The sequence below is a fragment of the Salmo salar genome, chromosome 03, assembly GCF_965601325.2.
Source record: "Salmo salar chromosome 03, fSalSal1, whole genome shotgun sequence".
Taxonomy (NCBI): domain Eukaryota; kingdom Metazoa; phylum Chordata; class Actinopteri; order Salmoniformes; family Salmonidae; genus Salmo; species Salmo salar.
Genome location: NC_138293.1, coordinates 62,589,668 through 62,610,000, shown reverse-complemented (window position 1 = coordinate 62,610,000; position 20,333 = coordinate 62,589,668). Strand labels below are relative to the sequence as shown.

The 20,333-nt window shown below is 43.9% G+C and overlaps 1 protein-coding gene across 2 annotated transcripts in view; it reads left to right on the top strand.

Moving 5' to 3' along the window:
- The window catches only part of LOC106601020 (zinc finger protein 385C), a 202,256-nt gene extending 188,023 nt beyond the window's left edge, over positions 1-14,233 (top strand). For both annotated transcript variants that reach the window (XM_014192869.3, XM_014192871.3), the window contains 5 exons: positions 3,156-3,536; positions 6,896-7,089; positions 11,987-12,085; positions 12,703-12,792; positions 13,252-14,233. In XM_014192869.3, coding sequence (XP_014048344.1) covers positions 3,156-3,536; positions 6,896-7,089; positions 11,987-12,085; positions 12,703-12,792; positions 13,252-13,479 — 992 coding nt within the window. In that variant the 3' untranslated portion in view covers positions 13,480-14,233. The remainder of the gene's footprint in view (positions 1-3,155; positions 3,537-6,895; positions 7,090-11,986; positions 12,086-12,702; positions 12,793-13,251) is intronic.
- Positions 14,234-20,333: the final 6,100 nt, after the last annotated feature.

Here is a 20,333-nt window from a genome sequence, read left to right as displayed (position 1 = left end):
GAGTTGTTGGACGTTTCAAAGTCAAGCTGTATCATGTTTTATATCCATCTGTATAATGTGCACCAATGTGGGAAGAACTTACCAGAAGTTCCTACAGAGTTAGTCCTTATACAGTATTTATAGAGCCCCTCAGTGGAGTTCCAATCGTTTTTCCACCATTCATTTTCCCATAGGGAATTTTAGAAAACTTAAAATAAGCGCTGTGTTTCGTGTAGGCTTACCCTGGCGTGACGTTTTTATAACCATGTAAATCTCTCACGGACAAGGGGACATATCACCTTGTATTCAGGACATAAAGTTAATTTCTTTGCCACATGTTTTGCAGTTTTACTTTAGTGCCTTATTGCAAACAGGATGCATGTTTTGGAATATTTTTATTCTGTACAGGCTTCCTTTTTTTCACTCTTGTCACAGCTGTTCGAAGGAGTGGACCAAGATGCAGCGTTTTTGTAGTTCCACATATTTATTAAAAGTGAAACTGAATGCAATACACTGAAATACTAGAAAATACAAAACAACAAACCGTGACGCAGAGTACAACACACTACTCAAAAGACACTAACCCACAAACAACATGCAGAAACACCCCTACTAAATATCACCTCCAATCAGAGGCAATGAGGACCAGCTGCCTCCAATTGAAGGTCAACCCAATAAACCCCAACCTAGAAATAGACAAACTAGAATTACAACATAGAACTAGAAAACATAGATCAGCCCAAAAACACCCCCTGTCACGCCCTGCCCTACTATAGAATATGACATCTTACTAGGGTCAGGACGTGACATTTAGTATTGTGGAGTAACTACAATTTTGTTGATCCATCCTCAGTTTTCTCCAATCACAGCCATTAAACTCTGTAACTGTTTTAATGTCACCACTGGATTCCTGGTGAAATCTCTGAGCCATTTCCTTCCTCTCCGGCAACTGAGTTAGGAAGGATGCCTGCATCTTTGTAGTGACTGGAATGGGACCTTACAGATAATTGTGGGGTACAGAGATGAGGTAGTCATTAAAAAATCATGTTAAAGACTATTATTGCACACAGAGTGAATCCATGCAACTTATTACGTGACTTGTTAAGCACATTTTTACTCCAGAGCTTATTTAGGCTTACCATAACAAAGGGGTTGAATACTTATTGACTCAAGACATTTGAACTTTTCATTTTTTATGAATTTGTAAACATATTGAAAATAATTATTCAACTTAGAAACGATGGGGTGTTGTGACATAAAATCTCAATTTAATAAATTTAAAATTCAGGCTGTAACACAACAAAATGTGGAAAAAGTCAAGGGGTGTGAATACTTTCTGAAGGCACTTTAAGTGAACACCGATACGATACCTTAAACATTCCTGCTCAGAATAAAACCCTTCATGAGTTTAAGGCATCTGAGGAGGGACTAATTCCCACAATCCTCTGTCCTCTCTGGGCCTCCTGCAAAATCCATTGATCGCTATCCCTCCCCTCCAGAGTCTTCTCAGGTGGCCCGATCTTTGTCTTTCACATAAGCCCAGGATCATACCAATCCCCTGCTGGAGGGGGGACCTGAATCTCCCAGGGGTCAGTCTCGCATCACATTACAGAGAGAAAGGATTGTCGAATCTCAGCCTTCTAGGGTTCCTTCTCCTCCGGAAGGAGAACGATAAGGAAGAGTCCTTATCTCCATGATGAATTTACTCTGGGACTTAGAAGAGAAAATCAATGGGGCCAGTAGGATTGTGGAGGGTGTTTGAGAGGGTGCTTCAGTTCGGCTGGCGCCTATCCGAATTCGGCTAGCCGATCCGAACAAGTGTGCTCGCATACTCCCTTAAAAGGCCTTCGCTTTAAAAACGAGAAATAACGGCAATAGTACTGTTTTTCCATTTTGAGATGCCGTAGCCAGTATACACTTCCTCAAAATAGTCAGAATTAATCTAAGATGACTCAAGAAATCTGTCATTAATGTTGACGTTTTTTCCGAAAAGATCTTAGTCGCGCAATTTTACATCTAACTAAGATGTTGGTGCAGTATTTTTCAATGGAAAATTTGCATGAAAACGAGTCGTCTCTCGTTGAATGACAACAAAGACTTTATTAAAGGATCCCTACTGTTGAACAATCACAGATGAAGGGGCGTAGATTCCGGCTCCGTACTTTGGCTTGCCTCCAGAAAAAATGTTCTGTGCCTGAACAGGCGAAAAACCCCTCACCGAAGTCCAAAACGTCACAAAATGTCGTCATAATATATATGTGTGTGTGTGTGTGTGTGTGTGTGTGTGTGTGTGTGTGTGTGTGTGTGTGTGTGTGTGTGTGTGTGTGTGTGTGTGTGTGTCTGTGTCTGTGTGTCTGTGTGTGCGCGTGCGCGTGCGTGCATGTGCGTGCATGAGTAATGGAGTGCCAGTGACTTATGGGCTGGGCCCGGCAGTCAATGCATTTGTTTAAATTGACTGAGCCCTAGGACCTTCAGTTGATATTTGAAGAGAGATAGATAGAGAGAGATAGATAGAGAGAGAGATAGATAGAGAGAGAGACAGAGTGAGAGAGAGACAGAGTGAGAGAGAGACAGAGAGAGCGAGCGAGAGACAGAGCGAGACAGAGCGAGAGACAGAGCGAGACAGAGCGAGACAGAGAAAGAGAGAATCCACCCTGTGTTAGTCTAGTCTGTCCCTCGGGGTTAATAACAAAGGCTGATAGTATAGATAAAATGCCACAATGCTAACACATGAAATGCATTGGTAAATGTTAATTCCAATGTTCTGCCTTCAAACTCTTCATGGTCATGTATAGATAAATGACTTAACAGAAATGAGCAAATTCTCCAAGTTAGCCTCAAATGAGAACAACCATTATTTGATGTCACTTTTCACTCACAAATGTATTTCTTGCAATGCTGCTTTTACAATCTGTTTCCATAATCTATAAACATGTTCTGTAATATGAAGTGTTTGAAGGCAGTACATTGGAATGAGCATTTACCAATGCGTTTCATGTGTTAGCATTTCAGCTATACTATCAGCATTTGTTTTTAACCCCGAGGTACAGACTAGATTAACACAGCATCTGTAGACCTCGGTGGTTTTGTTCAGGCATTAAGCTCTTCACTCTTCCGTAATCACCCAGTGTGATGTTCAGTGACTGACCACTGACTCCTCTCCTTCCCCTCCCCAGATCTGCTGCCTGCTGACCTGGAGCGAGTGGTGAATTGTGAGGCTGTGAAGCTGGGCAAGAGCCCCGGCAGCAGCAGCTCTGTGATGCTGACCCCTGTATCTGAGGTGTCCTCCATGGAGCTGGCCACCCTGTCACCCGGGCCCCAGGGAGAGGTGTCCCACTCCTCCCAGGCCTCAGAGAGCGGAGCCTCAGACACCAGTGGCCATGAGCAAGGCCCAGAGGCCCCTGGAACAGCCCCGGAGTCAGGCAGCCAGCCGGACACCTCCAGCACAGAGGGGGGTGAGGATGACAAGGACCCCAAGAGGATCAAGCCACACCTCCACTGTCCCGTGTGCAAGGTCACGGTCAACTCTACATCCCAGCTGGAGGCACACAACAGTGGTACAAACACGACAGTCTCCGGCGTAGCACACCCCGCAGCCCCTCAGATAGCATAAGAACACGTCATAAACCATGACTTATTTATTTTTATTACAGGCTATTAGCTTTAAAATTGAGAAAAAATAAATCTACAGAAAATGTGTAGAAAAGCAGGAAATTAGCTCTCTCTGCCCCAATGGCAAATATATATACAGTTGAAGTCAGATGTTTACATACACCTTAGCCAAATACATTTAAACTCAGTTTTTCACAATTCCTGACATTTAATCCTAGTAAAAATTCCCTGTTTTAGGTCAGTTAGGATCACCACTTTATTTTAAGAATATGAAATGTCAGAATAATAGTAGAGAGAATTATTTATTTCAGCTTTTATTTCTTTCATCACATTCCCAGTGGGTCAGAAGTTTACATTCACTCAATTAGTGTTAGCATTGCCTTTAAATTGTTTAACTTGGGTCAAACGTTTCGGGTAGCCTTCCACAAGCTTCCCACAATAAGTTGGTTGAATTTTGGCCCGTTTCTCCTGACAGAACTGGTGTAACTGAGTCAGGTTTGTAGGCCTCCTTGCTCGCTCACGCCTTTTCAGTTCTGCCCACAAATTATCAATGGGATTGAGGTCAGGACTTTGTGATGGCTACTCCAATACCTTGACTTTGTTGTCCTTAAGCCATTTTGCCACACCTTTGGAAGTATGCTTGGGGTCATTGTCCACTTGGATGACCCATTTGCGACCAAGCTTTAACTTCCTAACTGATGTCTTGAGATGTTGCTTCAATATATCCACATAATTTTCCTCCTCATGATGCCATCTATTTTGTGAACTGCACCAGTCTCTCCTGCAGCAAAGCACCCCCACAACATGATGCTGCCACCCCCGTGCTTCATGGTTGGGATGGTGTTCTTCGGCTTGCAAGCCTCCCCATTTTACCTCCAAACATAATGATGGTCATTATGGCCAAAAAGTTATATTTTTGTTTCATCAGACCAGAGGACATTTCTCCAAAAAGTACGATCTTTGTCCCCATGTGCAGTTTAAAACCGTAGTCTGGCTTTTTTATGGTGGTTTTGGAGCAGTGGCTTCTTCCTTGCTGAGCTGCCTTTCAGGTTATGTCGATATAGGACTCATTTTACTGTGGATATAGATAATTTTGTACTTGTTTCCTCCAGCATCTTCACAAGATTCTTTGCTGTTATTCTGGGATTGATTTGCACTTTTTGCTCGAAAGTACATTCATCTCCAGGAGACAGAACGCGTCTCCTTCCTGAGCGGTATGACAGTTGTGTGGTTCCATGGTGTTTATACTTGCGTACTATTGTTTGTACAGATGAACGTGGTACCTTCAGGCATTTGGAAATTGCTCCCAAGTATGAACCAGACTTGTGGAGGTCTAAAAAAAAATGTCTGAGGTCTTTCTTTTGATTTTCCCATTATGTCAAGCGAAGAGGGACTGAGTTTGAAGATAGGCCTTGAAATACATCCACATGTACACCTCCAATTGACACAAATTATGTCAATTAGCCGATCAGAAGCTTCTAAAGCCATGACATCATTTTCACAGTCAACTTAGTGTATGTAAACTTCTGACCCACTGGAATTGTGATACAGTGAATTATAAGTGACTCCAACCTAAGTGTATGTAAACTTCCGACTTCAACTGTATATATATATATATATATATATATATATATATATATATATATATATATATATATACTGCTCAAAAAAATAAAGGGAACACTTAAACAACACAATGTAACTTCAAGTCAATCACACTTCTGTGAAATCAAACTGTCCACTTAGGAAGCAACACTGATTGACAATAAATTTCACATGCTGTTGTGCAAATGGTATAGACAACAGGTGGAAATTATAGGCAATTAGCAAGACACCCCCAATAAAGGAGTGGTTCTGCAGGTGGTAACCACAGACCACTTCTCAGTTCCTATGCTTCCTGGCTGATGTTTTGGTCACTTTTGAATGCTGGCGGTGCTTTCACTCTAGTGGTAGCATGAGACGGAGTCTACAACCCACACAAGTGGCTCAGGTAGTGCAGCTCTTCCAGGATGGCATATCAATGCGAGCTGTGGCAAGAAGGTTTGCTGTGTCTGTCAGCGTAGTGTCCAGAGCATGGAGGCGCTACCAGGAGACAGGCCAGTACATCAGGAGACGTGGAGGAGGCCGTAGGAGGGCAACAACCCAGCAGCAGGACCGCTACCTCCGCCTTTGTGCAAGGAGGAGCACTGCCAGAGCCCTGCAAAATGACCTCCAGCAGGCCACAAATGTGCATGTGTCTGCTCAAATGGTCAGAAACAGACTCCATGAGGGTGGTATGAGGGCCCGACGTCCACAGGTGGGGGTTGTGCTTACAGCCCAACACCGTGCAGGACGTTTGGCATTTGCCAGAGAACACCAAGATTGGCAAATTCGCCACTGGCGCCCTGTGCTCTTCACAGATGAAAGCAGCTTCACACTGAGCACATGTGACAGCGTGCGTCGGAGACGCCGTGGAGAACGTTCTGCTGCCTGCAACATCCTCCAGCATGACCGGTTTGGCGGTGGGTCAGTCATGGTGTGGGGTGGCATTTCTTTGGGGGTCGCACAGCCCTCCATGTGCTCGCCAGAGGTAACCTGACTGCCATTAGGTACCGAGATGAGATCCTCAGACCCCTTGTGAGACCATATGCTGGTGCGGTTGGCCCTGGGTTCCTCCTAATGCAAGACAATGCTAGACCTCATGTGGCTGGAGTGTGTCAGCAGTTCCTTCAAGAGGAAGGCATTGATGCTATGGACTGGCCCGCCCGTTCCCCAGACCTGAAATCAATTGAGCACATCTGGGACATCATGTCTCGCTCCATCCACCAACGCCACGTTGCACCACAGACTGTCCAGGAGTTGGCGGATGCTTTAGTCCAGGTCTGGGAGGAAATCCCTCAGGAGACCATCCGCCACCTCATCAGGAGCATGCCCAGGCATTGTCGGGAGGTCATACAGGCACGTGGAGGCCACACACACTACTGAGCCTCATTTTGACTTGTTTTAAGGACATTACATCAAAGTTGGATCAGCCTGTAGTGTGGTTTTTCACTTTAATTTTGAGTGTGACTCCAAATCCAGACCTCCATGGGTTGATAAATTGGATGTCCATTGATTATTTTTGTGTGATTTTTTTGTCAGCACATTCAACTATGAAAAGATAAAAGTAATTAATAAGATTATTTCATTCATTCAGATCTAGGATGTGTTATTTTAGTGTTCCCTTTATTTTTTTGAGCAGTATATATATATATATATATATATATATACTGTACCTGCTCCAGAGTGTATCTGACATTCTCTTCCTCCCAATCCACTCCTCCAGGTACGAAGCACAAACAAATGCTGGAGGGCCAGAGCATCCAGCCGCGGCGCCGGGGGAAGATGGCGGGGGCTGGGGGGCGCTCGGCCTGCAAGAGCAAGCGCCTGGGCACAAAGGGCAGCGTAGGGGTGCCCAGCAAGAACTTCCACTGCGAGGTGTGTGAGATCTACGTCAACTCGGAGACCCAGCTCAGCCAGGTGAGGAGGCTCGGGTCGAGGGGAGGGTGGCAGGGGAGGACTGGGGGTTGCACAGGGTGAGGAGGGTGAGGAGGGTTCAGCAGTGGGGAGAAAAGTGAAACAGCTGAGGTATAATTTCGTATGTTGACTTCCTGAGTGGATCTGAGGTGATTGGACTGGACAAGATCTGGTTTCATGTTCTCTCACAGTGAGGCCAGTGTGCCACTAGTCTATGTAGAGATCTGACACACTGGGTCTCTTTCCACCTCCAATAAACGTGTCCTGACAGTGTTCTGAATTGATGGAGCTCAAAATGACCCGAAATAAGCTGGAAAGAGTGGAAAATATTGTGAACGTAGCCATGGGGTATGGGAGATAGACAGGGAGAGATATGACCCTCTTGGTTACTCAGTACTCCTGGCGCTGTTTGCGTGACATGAAAGGTGAGAAGAGGAAAGAGAGGGGGTTTGTAGGTAATTTTGCACACCCTGAGAAGTGCTTGATAGAGAGTGCTAACTGAATAAGACTCTCATTCAAATACCTCTGGTCCTGCAGTGTTTTGGCTCTGTGTGGGGTTATTAGTTATTTATCCTTTATTTAACCAGAGAAGGTCACATTGAGATTGAAATCTCTTTTTCAAGTGTATCCTGTGACATGACGAATACATTTTGATTTGACACACACAGACAGACAGATGATGTCACTCTACAGTAGATGTTGAAAGGACAGACTATAGAACTACCTCTTCAAGCAAAATGAACAGTTGATTTCTTGGTTGGACTAATTATTTTCATGAACTTTTTCCACATTTTGTTACATTACAGCCTTATTTTAAAATTGATTAAATAGTTTTTTAGCAAATGTATAAAATAAAAAAAACGGAAATATTACTTTTACGTACAGTTGAAGTCGGAAGTTTACATACACTTAGGTTGGAGTCATTAAAACTTGTTTTTCAACCACTCCACAAATGTATTGTTAAGAAACTATAGTTTTGGCAAGTCGGTTAGGACATCTACTTTGTGCATGACACAAGTAATTTTTCCAATAATTGTTTAGAGACAGATTATTTCACTTATAATTCACTGTATCACAATTCCAGTGGGTCATTAGTTTACATACACTAAGTTGACTGTGAAAATGATGTCATGGCTTTAGAAGCTTCTGATAGGCTCATTGACATCATTTGAGTCAATTGGAGGTGTACATGTGGATGTATTTCAAGGTCTATCTTCAAACTCAGTGCCTCTTTGCTTGACATCATGAGAAAGTCAAAAGAAATCAGCCAAGACCTTGTAGACCTCCACAAGTCTGGTTCATCCTTGGGAGCAATTTCCAAACGCCTGAAGGTACCACGTTCATCTGTACAAACAATAGTACGCAAGTATAAACACCATGGGACCACGCAGCCGTCATACCGCTCAGGAAGGAGATGCGATCTGTCTCCTAGAGATGAACGTACGTTGGTGTGAAAAGTGCAAATCAATCCCAGAACAACAGCAAAGGACCTTGTGAAGATGTTGGAGGAAACAGGTACAAAAGTATCTATATCCACAGTAAAACGAGTCCTGTATTGACACAACCTGAAAGCCGCTCAGCAAGGAAGAAGCCACTGCTCCAAAACCACCATAAAAAAAGCCAGACTACGGTTTGAAACTGCACATGGGGACAAAGATTGTACTTTTTGGAGAAATGTCCTCTGGTCTGTTGAAACAAAAATAGAACTGTTTGGCCATAATGACCATTGTTATGTTTGTAGGAAAAAGGGGGAGGCTTGCAAGCCGAAGAACACCATCCCAACCGTGAAGCACGGGGGTGGCAGCATCATGTTGTGGGGCTGCTTTGCTGCAGGAAAGACTTGGTGCACTTCACAAAATAGATGGCATCATGAGGAGGAAAATTATGTGGATATATTGAAGCAACATCTCATGACATCAGTCAGGAAGTTAAAGCTTGGTCGCAAATGGGTCTTCCAAATGGACAATGACCCCAAGCATACTTCCAAAGTTGTGGCAAAATGGCTTAAGGACAACAAAGTCAAGGTATTGGAATAGCCATCACAAAGTCCTGACCTCAATCATATAGAACATTTGTGGGCAGAACTGAAAAAGCATGTGCGAGCAAGGAGGCCTACAAACCTGACTCAGTTACCCCAGCTCTGTCAGGAGGAATGGGCCAAAATTCACACAACTTATTGTGGGAAGCTTGTGGAAGGCTACCCAAAACATTTGACCCAAGTTAAACAATTTAAAGGCAATGCTACCAAATACTAATTAAGTACATGTAAACTTCTGACCCACTGGGAATGTGATGAAAGAAATAAAAGCTGAAATTAAATAGTTGATCCTAACTGACCTAAGACATGGATTTTTTTCTAGGAATAAATGTCAGGAATTGTGAAAAACTGAGTTTAAATGTATTTGGCTAAGGTGTATGTAAACTTCCGACTTCAACTGTAAGTATTCAGACCTTTTACTCAATACTTTGTTGAAGCATCTTTAGCAGTGATTACAGACTTGAGTCTTCTTGGGTATGACGCTACAAGCTTGGAACACCTGCATTTGGGGAGTTTCTCCCATTCTTCTCTGCAGATCCTCTCAAGCTCTGTCAGGTTGGATAGGGAGCGTCGCTGCACAGCTATTTTCAGGTCTCTCCAGAGATGTTAGATCGGATTCAAGTCCGGGCTCTGGCTGGGCCACTCAAGGACATTGAGACTTGTTCCGAATCCACTCCTGTGTTTCATCAGACCAGAGAATCTTGTTTCTCATGGTCTTGAGAGTCCTTTAGGTGCCTTTTGGCAAACTCCAAGCGGGCTGTCATGTGCCTTTTACTGAGGAGTGGATTCCGTCTGGCCACTCTACCATAAAGGCCTGATTGGTGGAGTGCTGCAGAGATGGTTGTCCTTCTGGAAGGTTCTCCCATCTACACAGAGGAACTCTGGAGCTCTGTCAAAGTGACCATCGGGTTCTTGATCACCTCCCTGACCAAGGCTCTTCTCCCCCATTGCTCAGTTTGGCCGGGTGGCCATATCTAGGAAGAATCTCGGTGGTTCCAAACTTCTTCCATTTAAGAATGATGGAGGCCAAACTGTTCTTGGGGACCTTCAATGTTGCAGACATTTTTTAGTACCCTTCCCCAGATCTGTGCCTCAATATAATCCTGTCGCGGAGCTCTATGGACAATTCCTTTGACCTCATGGCTTGGTTTTTGCTCTGACATGCACTGTCAACTGTGGGACGTCATATAGAAAGGTGTGTGCCTTTCCAAATAAGGTCCAATACATTTAATTTACTACAGGTGGACTCCAATAAAGTTGTAGAAACATCTCAAGGATGATCAATGGAAACAGGATACACCTGAGCTCAATTTTGAGTCTCATAGCAAAGGGTCTGAATACTTATGTAAATAGGGTATTTCTGTTTTTTATTTTTAATAAATTATAAAACATTTCTAAAAAACAGTTTTTGCTTTGTCATTATGTAGATTGATCAGGGGAAAAAAATATTTCATCCATTTTAGAATAAGGCTGTAGCATAACAAAATGTGGAAAGGGGGGAGGGGTCTGAATACTTTATGAATGCACTGTGCCTATGACATCACTACCTCAGCCCTCCCACTTTTAAAGGTAGCACAGGACCCATGATGTAATAACAAACTTATTAAAGGCTCTTTACACATGTTACAGTAGAAGGTTTACTATTCCTGAGGTGATGCTAGCAGTGGAAATGTGCGTTTGAATTCACCTGGCACAGTGGCAGCGACTGCATTTTATTACAGTAAAGCCGTTCTGAAAAAAGCATTCTCACACTTAGCAGATGTATATTAGATGGTATGGTGATTTACTCAGAACTGTCTATTTGTGCCTGTAAGAGCTGTTAGCAGTATGTTAATGCAGGATATTGACGTGTTTATGGTGTGGTAATCTAGGCATATGGTTTTATTGAACCACTTTTCTAGGCTGTTTCGGGTAATTGCTTCCCTGGTGATGTTTATTCAATCGTACATGTCATCGTATGATGGGATGGTTCTGGAAAGTTTTGCAGCTCTCTCAGACTAGCTGGTTATGGAAAAGATACAGTATATATGGGCATGTGTAGCAACCTTGCCTACAACAAGCCTTAATTGTGTATTCCAATGGCACTGTTAAAACCTCCTCTGATGAACTAGGATTAGCCAGTTGGTAGTAGAACAGGACAGAGAAATAGACGTGCATACTGTAGATAGAGGGAAGTAGCAGTAGTAGGTTTTCTTTGTGGTTTTGTGTCCTCTAAATATTTTCTTCAGATAGTCAACCGTATTGTACACTCAATATACACTGAGTGTACAAAACCGTAAGGACACCTGCTCTTTCCATGACGTAGACTGACCAGGTGAAAGCTATGATCCCTTGTTGATGTCACTTGTTAAATCCACTTCCATCAGTGTAGATGAAGGGGAGGAGACAGGTTAAAGAAGGATTTTTAAGCCATGAGACAATTGAGACATGGATTGTGTATGTGTGCCATTCAGAGCGTGAATGGGCAAGACAGAATATTTAAGTGCCTTTGAACGGGGTATGGTAGTAGGTGCCAGGAGCACCGGTTTGAGTGTGTCAAGAACTTCAACACTGCTGGGTTTTTCACGCTCAACAGTTTCCTGTGTGTATCAAGAATGGTCCACCTCCCAAAGGACATCCAGCCAACTTGACACAACTGTGGGAAGCATGGGCCAACATCCCTGTGGAACGCTTTCGACACCTTGTGAAGTCCATGCCCTGACAAATTGAGTCTGTTCTGAGGGCAAAAGGGGGTGCAGCTTAATATTAGAATGGTGTTCCTAATGTTTTGTACACTCAGTGTAGATCAGGCATGGTCTACTAGATAAATCCAACATTATAAACTAGATTAGCAGACTAATGTTTCTCCTCTGATCTCCTCAGCACATGAACAGCAGGAGACACAAGGACCGTCTGGCAGGAAAGCCCCCCAAACCCAAGTTCAGTCCCCACAACAAGAGCCAGCCTACCTCCAGCTTATCGGTGAGAAACGGCACACACACACACACACACACACACACACACACACACACACACACATCCAACACATGAATGTTCATGTAGACACACGCGCAGTCGCACGCCCGGTATGAGGTTAATTCAAGTTTAAGACCCATACATTTGGAAAATCCTCGAAGAAAATAATGGCCAATAATATTCAATCTCTGAATAAAATGTATATTTATCTCCTGAATTGACTGAACTTTAATGGAATTGTCCCCAACCCACACACACACACCTCATTGCTACTACCTAGGGGGATGTCTCTCCAGTGAAGCGGCATGCCTGCCTGTATGCCTGTGCTGTCAGAGAGGTTAAGGACACTGCTTTGTGGTAGTGAATGGGTCCCCTGTACCTGAGACATCCAAGGCTGAAATACCCCCAGCACTACCCCCAGCACTACCCCTACTGACAAAGCACGCAGCCTGAATCAGCACTCTGTATTAATCACTTTTGTGCTCCTGTCACGTGCGCACCTCCCCTCGAACCTCTCCTTGTCCCCATCTCCTCCGCTCCACCCCACCTCCACATCCCTATTTCTCCCTCCTCTGCATCTCCATCTCCTCCCCCTCTTCCCATCCTCCCCCTCCCCCCTACAGAATGTGAGATGGGCTGGGTATGCAGGCGGGGCCGTGTCTGCCATGAAGAAAATGTTCAGCCAGTACAACCTCACCTCTCTCTCTACTCAGGTGAGTGGCAGGGCCCAGGGCAGGCAGGGACAGGGGAGAAGTGGTCTGTCAGGGCTACAGCAGGCTTAACCACTGGAACTGGCTAGGTGCAGGGGATTGAACAGCACCAGAAACAAATGCTCTGATGTAAACTTTGTAAAGGGTTTTGAGTTTAAGCATGTCTGTGTGTCTGTGGTTCAGTCTTTTGTTCTTTTGTCTTGACTGTGTGAGAGTGTTCATAAGGCAAGTCCACTAGAGGGACGGGTAGTTGTGGTGAGGGAACGGATATTAGTATGGAGAAATGTACGAGCATGTTTGGCCAAGGTAACGATGTGTGCTAAAAGAGCAATGTACCCTGGGAAACGTGTTTGCTGAGCAAATGTGTGCTCTACTTTCAGTAAATGTGTGCGCTTCAAGAAATGACATGCACTCTCCGTCTCTGCTCTCCTCTCTCCTTTGCTCTCTCCTCTTCTCCTTCAGACCAAACTGGCCTTCCAGAAGCAACTGACCAAGAGCCTGACCACTGGCTTCCTGCCCAGCCCCCTCACCCAACCCACCTTGTGCACCATGGCAACCAATCCTCTGGCTCTGCGCCACCCGGCGGGCACCACCTTCTTTCAGACGCCCTTCCTGAGCCCCACCCTGTTCCGGCCTGCCCCGGGGCCCCTGAGGGCCACACACCCCTCCATCATCTTCTCCCCTTATTAATGACACAGTACGGCCCCCCGTCCCTCTGTCCCCCTCTACCAACCCCCTTGCCCTGCCTCCAGTACTGTGACCCACATGATGAGGGCCACGCCACGCACAAACTATGCAGACCACAGGAACCAGGATGGAGAGAACAGAGAGAACGAGGCTAACAACTGCTCCTGTCATGGAGGACACACCCCCAAGTCCAAGGCCCCGCCTCCTCTCCACCACGCCCCATCTGTCTGCTCTTTCTCCTGTGGTTGGTGGCCTGAGGAACAGGACACACCTCCAGGGACAGACTGGTGCAGCCAGGAGGCCTCTCTCTTACACAGCCATTTCATGGGTCGATTTGGTTTGGATTCTTAATATTATTGTGTAATTTATTAGAGAACAAAAATAGATGTATCTGTTTAGTGTGGTTGCCACAAATAAGGTCCCTTTACGTCATGCTACTCCTCAGAACATTGTTTCTATTATTGGTTGGCTTGCTTTTTGTTGTTATGGGTCGATATAGGGGATGCTAGCAGGTGAGCCCAATGCTCTCTGAGCTTGTGACTTTCTTCAGCCATATGTGGAGCTGCAGATCTGCAGTCCTACGGACCCAAGTCTATGAGTGGGATCTGTCAGAACTATATGAACTCATATTTTTCCACCAACACCCTTCCACCAAGCCCCTATCTCCCAAACCGTTACTGGGCTCTTGTCATTGGAAGCCAGAGCTCTCAATTGATGTGTAGAATAGATGATTAAGCCCTTTCTCTCCCTCTCCCTCCCCCCCCCCCCCCGCTCTCCCTCTCTCGCTCTCCCTCTCTCTTTCTTTTTCTCTTTCTCTCTCTCTCTATGAGTCACAGCCCAACATGGCCTTTCATAATTCATTTTTTACCCTGCATCCCCAGAATTAAGCACTCATTAAGGTCCTGAAAAGGTCAGCTTGTCAACTTGATTTTGTCTCAAGTTGCAGATCTGCCTCATTAAATATCTTTGCTCCGTAGCAGTGCTGGTGCATTGGTTCTGACTGTCTCTATTTCTCCTGTTGCGGAACAGGCAGCACAAAATCATTTTTAAAAGCCTAGCTGTCTTATATTATAATCTGCCATGGTTCCCTGTATCCCAGTGATTTTATAGTGCTTGATCCCCCAATTGTACTCCCTGAGCCATAGTCCTTAATTTTCTCTTGAGCTATCTCAACAGGAGCTGATGGGTAGCAGTGAATGACAATTTCCCCTTGCTCAAAAAAACCACTAAGGGGTGGAAATTACTTGATGGGTTTACAATCCTCAATTAAAGGTTTCCACTGTGCAGAGAGATGTGTGGGTGATGGGGGGTGTGAGAACACATTTCCCAGATCACTGATTGGCTCATCAGGAATGGAGGGAAAGAAACAAAGCACAGTGCCATGGCAACCACATTAAAAGCACCTTAAACAGATTTACTTATGAAAGCAATGAAAATATGTTCTAGTTTTTTGTTGTTATTCCTGGTGTGATTTTTCATAAACTCATGCCAGTTTGATTTAGCATTTTTCAATCACACAAACAATCAACTTATAACGATTCAATTTTATTGTTGTTATTATCCATGAGACGGGTCTGAATCTAAATCTCAGATCTAGTTACATTTTTAAAGCAATACGTTCAATCAATGTGTCTATGTTTAGAAGGGTTATACAGTAAGAGAATATAGGATGTGGAGAGATGGCTCTATCTGATTCTGAACAATGTATCTGTACCTCTACAGATGTTCTACAGCCTACCGTACTGTATTTGAAAGGCCAATTCCAAGTGGCCAGTGCTAAGAGTAATTTGAACTGATGGGCTGTTGTGATCCGTTTTTCCTTGATGGTCAATCTCATTGTCATGATGCTTCAGCCCTCTCTCTGTGTTGACATTGCTGGGCTTTCACCGTACAGAGGAGCAGGACACAGCTATTATATGGATTACACAGAACAGCCAGTGTTATTGATGTCGCAAGTGCAGTAGAACACATAATCATATTCCCATACCCCTCTCTCCTAAACAAGTAGACCCACCTTGAAACAAACACTCAATTGCCCCCACCAGACCAGACCCAATACTTGGGTCTCCTGATTTATCCCAACACCAACTCTCTTCGCTGGTTTATTACCAAACCCAACACTTACACCCAACCTGTCTACTTTAGCAACAGCAAAATGGGGGAAATCCTACGCAGTTTTGTTGTTCCCTTCAGTTCAGTCAGTGCAATAGTATTTCCATGTGTGTGACGCAGCAGCTCCACCTGCAGTGAAGACCATGTTATTGCCCTTCTAGATCAAACCCAGCACTGTCTCTCCTCCATCTTTTTAAATCTCTTTGATTCTGTACATGTTTCTGAGGCCTTTGTCTTTGGGAATATTAAACCAAGCCATCAGGTCTCTTTGCCATACCAATGTGATTCTCTCCAGTCACAGTAAGTTACTCAGTGAACCAGCCAGCCTATTGCTCTCCAGTGTCTGTCTGTCTGTCTGTCTGTCTGTCTGTCTGTCTGTCTGTCTGTCTGTCTGTCTGTCTGTCTGTCTGTCTGTCTGTCTGTCTGTCTGTCTGTCTGTCTGTCTGTCTGTCTGTCTGTCTGTCTGTCTGTCTGTCTGTCCTGTCTGTCTGTCTGTCTGTCTGTCTGTCTGTCTGTCTGTCTGTCTGTCTGTCTGTCTGTCTGTCTGTCTGTCTCGTCTGTCATTACATGGGAACTCTATGGTATTCAGACATTTTAAGGACATTTTTATTAAATAAATACATCTAGAGAAGGCAAATTATCTATGTAGAAAATATAGAGTAAATATAGACATTTTATCAAAGTTGCTATTGTTATCTTTATCTTGCTGAAACGCTATCTTAGCTGAGGGTAGACTGTTGATGTATGCTACAGCAGACACACGCTGTACATGGAAAGGAGAAATACTTTGCTTGTTTTTTCTGTTTGTTTTATTTACATGGTTTTACTGTACTTGTTTTTGAACCTACAAAAGAGACAAATGTTGAATCGGAAAAATGGTCGAGTGATTTTTTTTCTTCTTGTTCAACGTTGAACTGAATTATGGAATTGAATTATTGGCGCCACAACACAATAGATGTGGAACAAAACAAATGCCTTTCAGATGTAATTATCCAGTATATCCCAAGAGTGTCAACCACTGGTCAGTTTCTGGCCTTCTCTGGGCTTACAGTTTCAGCTACATTAATGCCATACAATCATCCACACAATCAGAGCCTCTCAAACTTCATCGCCGTAGCGACGGGTCATACACTGTAATTGTGGATGAAGTGAAATAATAGCCATACAGAACAGGACTGGAGAAGTTTGGACGTAAGATGTCCAGACACGGAATATGACGATCGTATAGGAGGACATTGTGGTGTGTCCGTGTCTCTCTTTTTCACTCCTCCGTCCCTGTTCACAGCCAAGGGAACCACGGACAATAGACCAGCCCAGATACAGAGCTCAGTCCTGGGTATGATAAGGGATGTGTCCCATTTATTATAGAAAGAGACACCATGGATAAAACAAAGCACTGTGATCACATTCTCTTCAATTGCAGTGTGGTGAAATGTAAATTATCTATCAGTCTACCAGTGACCCATTTCTTTCAGTAAAAGTACATGTGCTGTATGTAATGGCAAGCTATGAAACTACAAGGCAGCAATGTTGACTGAGGCTACTGCCTGTGAGGTGGGAGGAGCTGGCGTTTCTCAGAACTGAGTTTCCTGGTAAAGGATCTGCATATCACTGATGTCAAAGCACAGCTCTCATTTTCCCCTATTTTAGAAGTTAGACTTCACAGCAGACATTCAACACTGCAAAGATAAACACATGAAGGTGAATGGAGAAAGGTGTCGGTCCCCATCTGAGTCCTGCCTCATTAGCCCTGTTTATACCTGGTTCCAACCTGCTGCCTTTGTCCTGATATTGGTATCATTCTGATTGTGCCCACATTTTTAGAGAAGTGTAGACAATTAAAAGACGCATTGTGATCTGATTGTGATCAGATCTTATAAGTGTAAACAGACAAGATCAGGACAAGATCAGGATGAAGGTGGCATGTTAACAGCAGGTATAAACAGGGCTATTGTCACAGAAAGGAGTGGCATGCCGAGGAACAACGGTCTGGATGATAATCTGGATTATCTGCACAGTATTCACATCCAGATGGTTTCAGTGGGCAGAACATCATAACATCATACTCTGGAGAGGCTCCAGATAATGGAGAGAGATTAGGTTCTGAACAATATCATGGAACGGTACTGGATTCTGGACCACCACCACAGCTCAGCGCTGTTCTTCACAGCTTTTCTCTGTCCTTCGTGTACAGAGCAGGTCCTGTGTCATGTGCTCTTGTCTGAACTGAAGCCAGAGTCAGTCTCTTGCCATAATAACGGCAATCATCAAAGCCGCATCTGTCTGGAGACTCTTCTGGACTGTAATAAACGGTAACAAGCATACCATAATGAATGGTGAATTTTGTTCAATCAGCTATTGATTTGTTGGCTTCCCATCCATGTCCTTGTTTATTGGAAGGGGAGCCCGTTCTCATAATGTAGTTGGACAGCAATGTTGTTCTCACTACCACTGTAAGGTCCTTATGCCAGCTCTCCCCGTGTGGAAACGTTAGGTAAGCACAAACACACCTCTCCCATGTCTGAAGCCAGTGATGACAAAAGAAACTAGGAACCTTGCCAGACCTCTCCTCAAACCCCTGCAATGATATATTGATCTCTACCTGAATGCTTTGGAGTGACACCCGTTTCTTTTGCTGTGGTTGTCAGTCTGTCAGTCCCTGAGTCCTCCCTCTCTGTATCAACCCCACAGGGACACGGAGTCAGTTCAGTGTGTATGTCAAGTTATACAGTACATGTCAATATTTATTTTTTACCTTTATTTAACTAGGCAAGTCAGTAAAGAACAAATTCTTATTTTCAATGTTGGCCTAGGAATAGTGGGTTAACTGCCTTGTTCAGGGGCAGAACGACAGATTTTTACCTTGCAACCAAAAGGTTGCAAGTCCAACGCTCTAACCACTAGGCTACCTGCCGCCCCAATATCTGCGACTGCTTGGCTGCATTTAGACAGGCGGCCCAAATCTGATATTCTTTTTCACTAATTGGTCTTTTGACCAATCAGATCAGCTCTGACAAAATACCTGATGTAAAAATCTGATGTGATTGACCAAAAAAACAATTCATGGGAGAAGAAAAAAACAGAATTGGGCTGCCTGTGTAAATGCAGCCCTTGTGTTCCATTTAAAGCCAATGGTACATTACAAAACATGTACTACGATGTAGAAGATATTCTATGAGGGGACATGGCCAGTATTTATTGTAACACCTTTGTCACTATGTTCACAGTACATTTGATTACAATGATCTTTATGATGTACAATAGGAATTGTAAGGTGGAATAGAGAGTAAGATATTTTGATAAGCTATTGAGTCTTTGCTTTAAATGTTTGTTTTTTCCATCTGTATAGATAATGCCAGGTTGGATATGAATGACAGAGAAATAAATGGGAGAGAGAGAAATAGACAGAGGGAGAAGTTGGATAGGGAAATAAATCGATTAGATCTTTCACTTCCTGAGCATCACTTTGTATTTTATTGACCTTTAAGTGTCCGGCTATTGACTGGAACCAGACGACTTGTTAACATGTCCCGCTTTCTAATGTCAAAGGTGTTAGATCCTCCACACACACGCACGCACACACACACAGCATGTTGCTTTGCAGCATGATCAAATCATATTTAAAACATTGTTCAAAATGACATGTTGTGTGTTTACGTTCATTAGGTATTGTCCTACAGCAGATTATGTAAGCTCACCCTCTGTGTATTCAGGTGGAATGAGCTGCACCAACTGCTTTGGGGCCCGGTTAATGTTGATCTGTCACAGAGGATCAAAATCATTATTTCATAAAAACCATTTGACCTTTCTCTTGCCACCAAATCATGGCCATAAATTCATACCTCTCTTGTAAAGAGAAAGAAATCATCTCTTCTGTGACAGTTTTATCTTTGCAGCAGGCCACAGTAGCTGTAGCTTTCTGGAGGGATTTCATATCAAAAAGATCTGGCCTTATAACAGGGAACCTGTTTGGACATACTGACCTTGACTCTGGGTTGTATTGGTCCAGAGGCTGGGGTCAAACAGTTAGAATGGCCACATGGGGCACATCATCATGCCAAATCACGAGTCCATTGTTCAACCTGTGTGCTGGCCTCTCGCTATCCAAACCCTTAAATCACACACTACCTCTTGAAGACAGTGCTGGGAGGGAAATGATGCGATTAGAAGGTCACTATAGCAACTGCCAGGGTTGAGATAAATAATCTCCACTGTAAAAAGAAAGAGGGAGAAATCCCATTGGTCCTGCATGTCCCTGGGGGAGCCTAGCTAGATGCTCACCTGCAGCACTGAAGATGAATCTGTTGTTTCTTGCTATGACAGTAAAACAGTATTGGAGTAGACATAAAAGGACATTGCCTTGGTATTTTTTGTCTTAGTGTCATCCTTGGGGAAATGGTTTTGGCGGTAGTCTAGTTGAAGAGGTGCGTTCATAAATCACAACAGGGACAAGTCACAAGTCTACTGCTCCTCTCGCTCCCGCCGCAGTATTCACAGTGTGTATTTCAAGCCGTGTGGTAAATGTCACATTTAAACAGGAGATCAATATAGAGAGTGAGATGTTTTATTGTTCATTGCCCTCTGTTAAACGTAGATAAGAAAATGTATGAGAGTGTGGCGGGTTATATAGGGTCCTGAGGCTGTTTTGTGTTAAAGTTATTGTACCTTATGTACTGTGTAAGAAGACAATAAATGTGGATTGTAATACTATGGTAGTTTATAATGATCCATACATGTGACTCAGT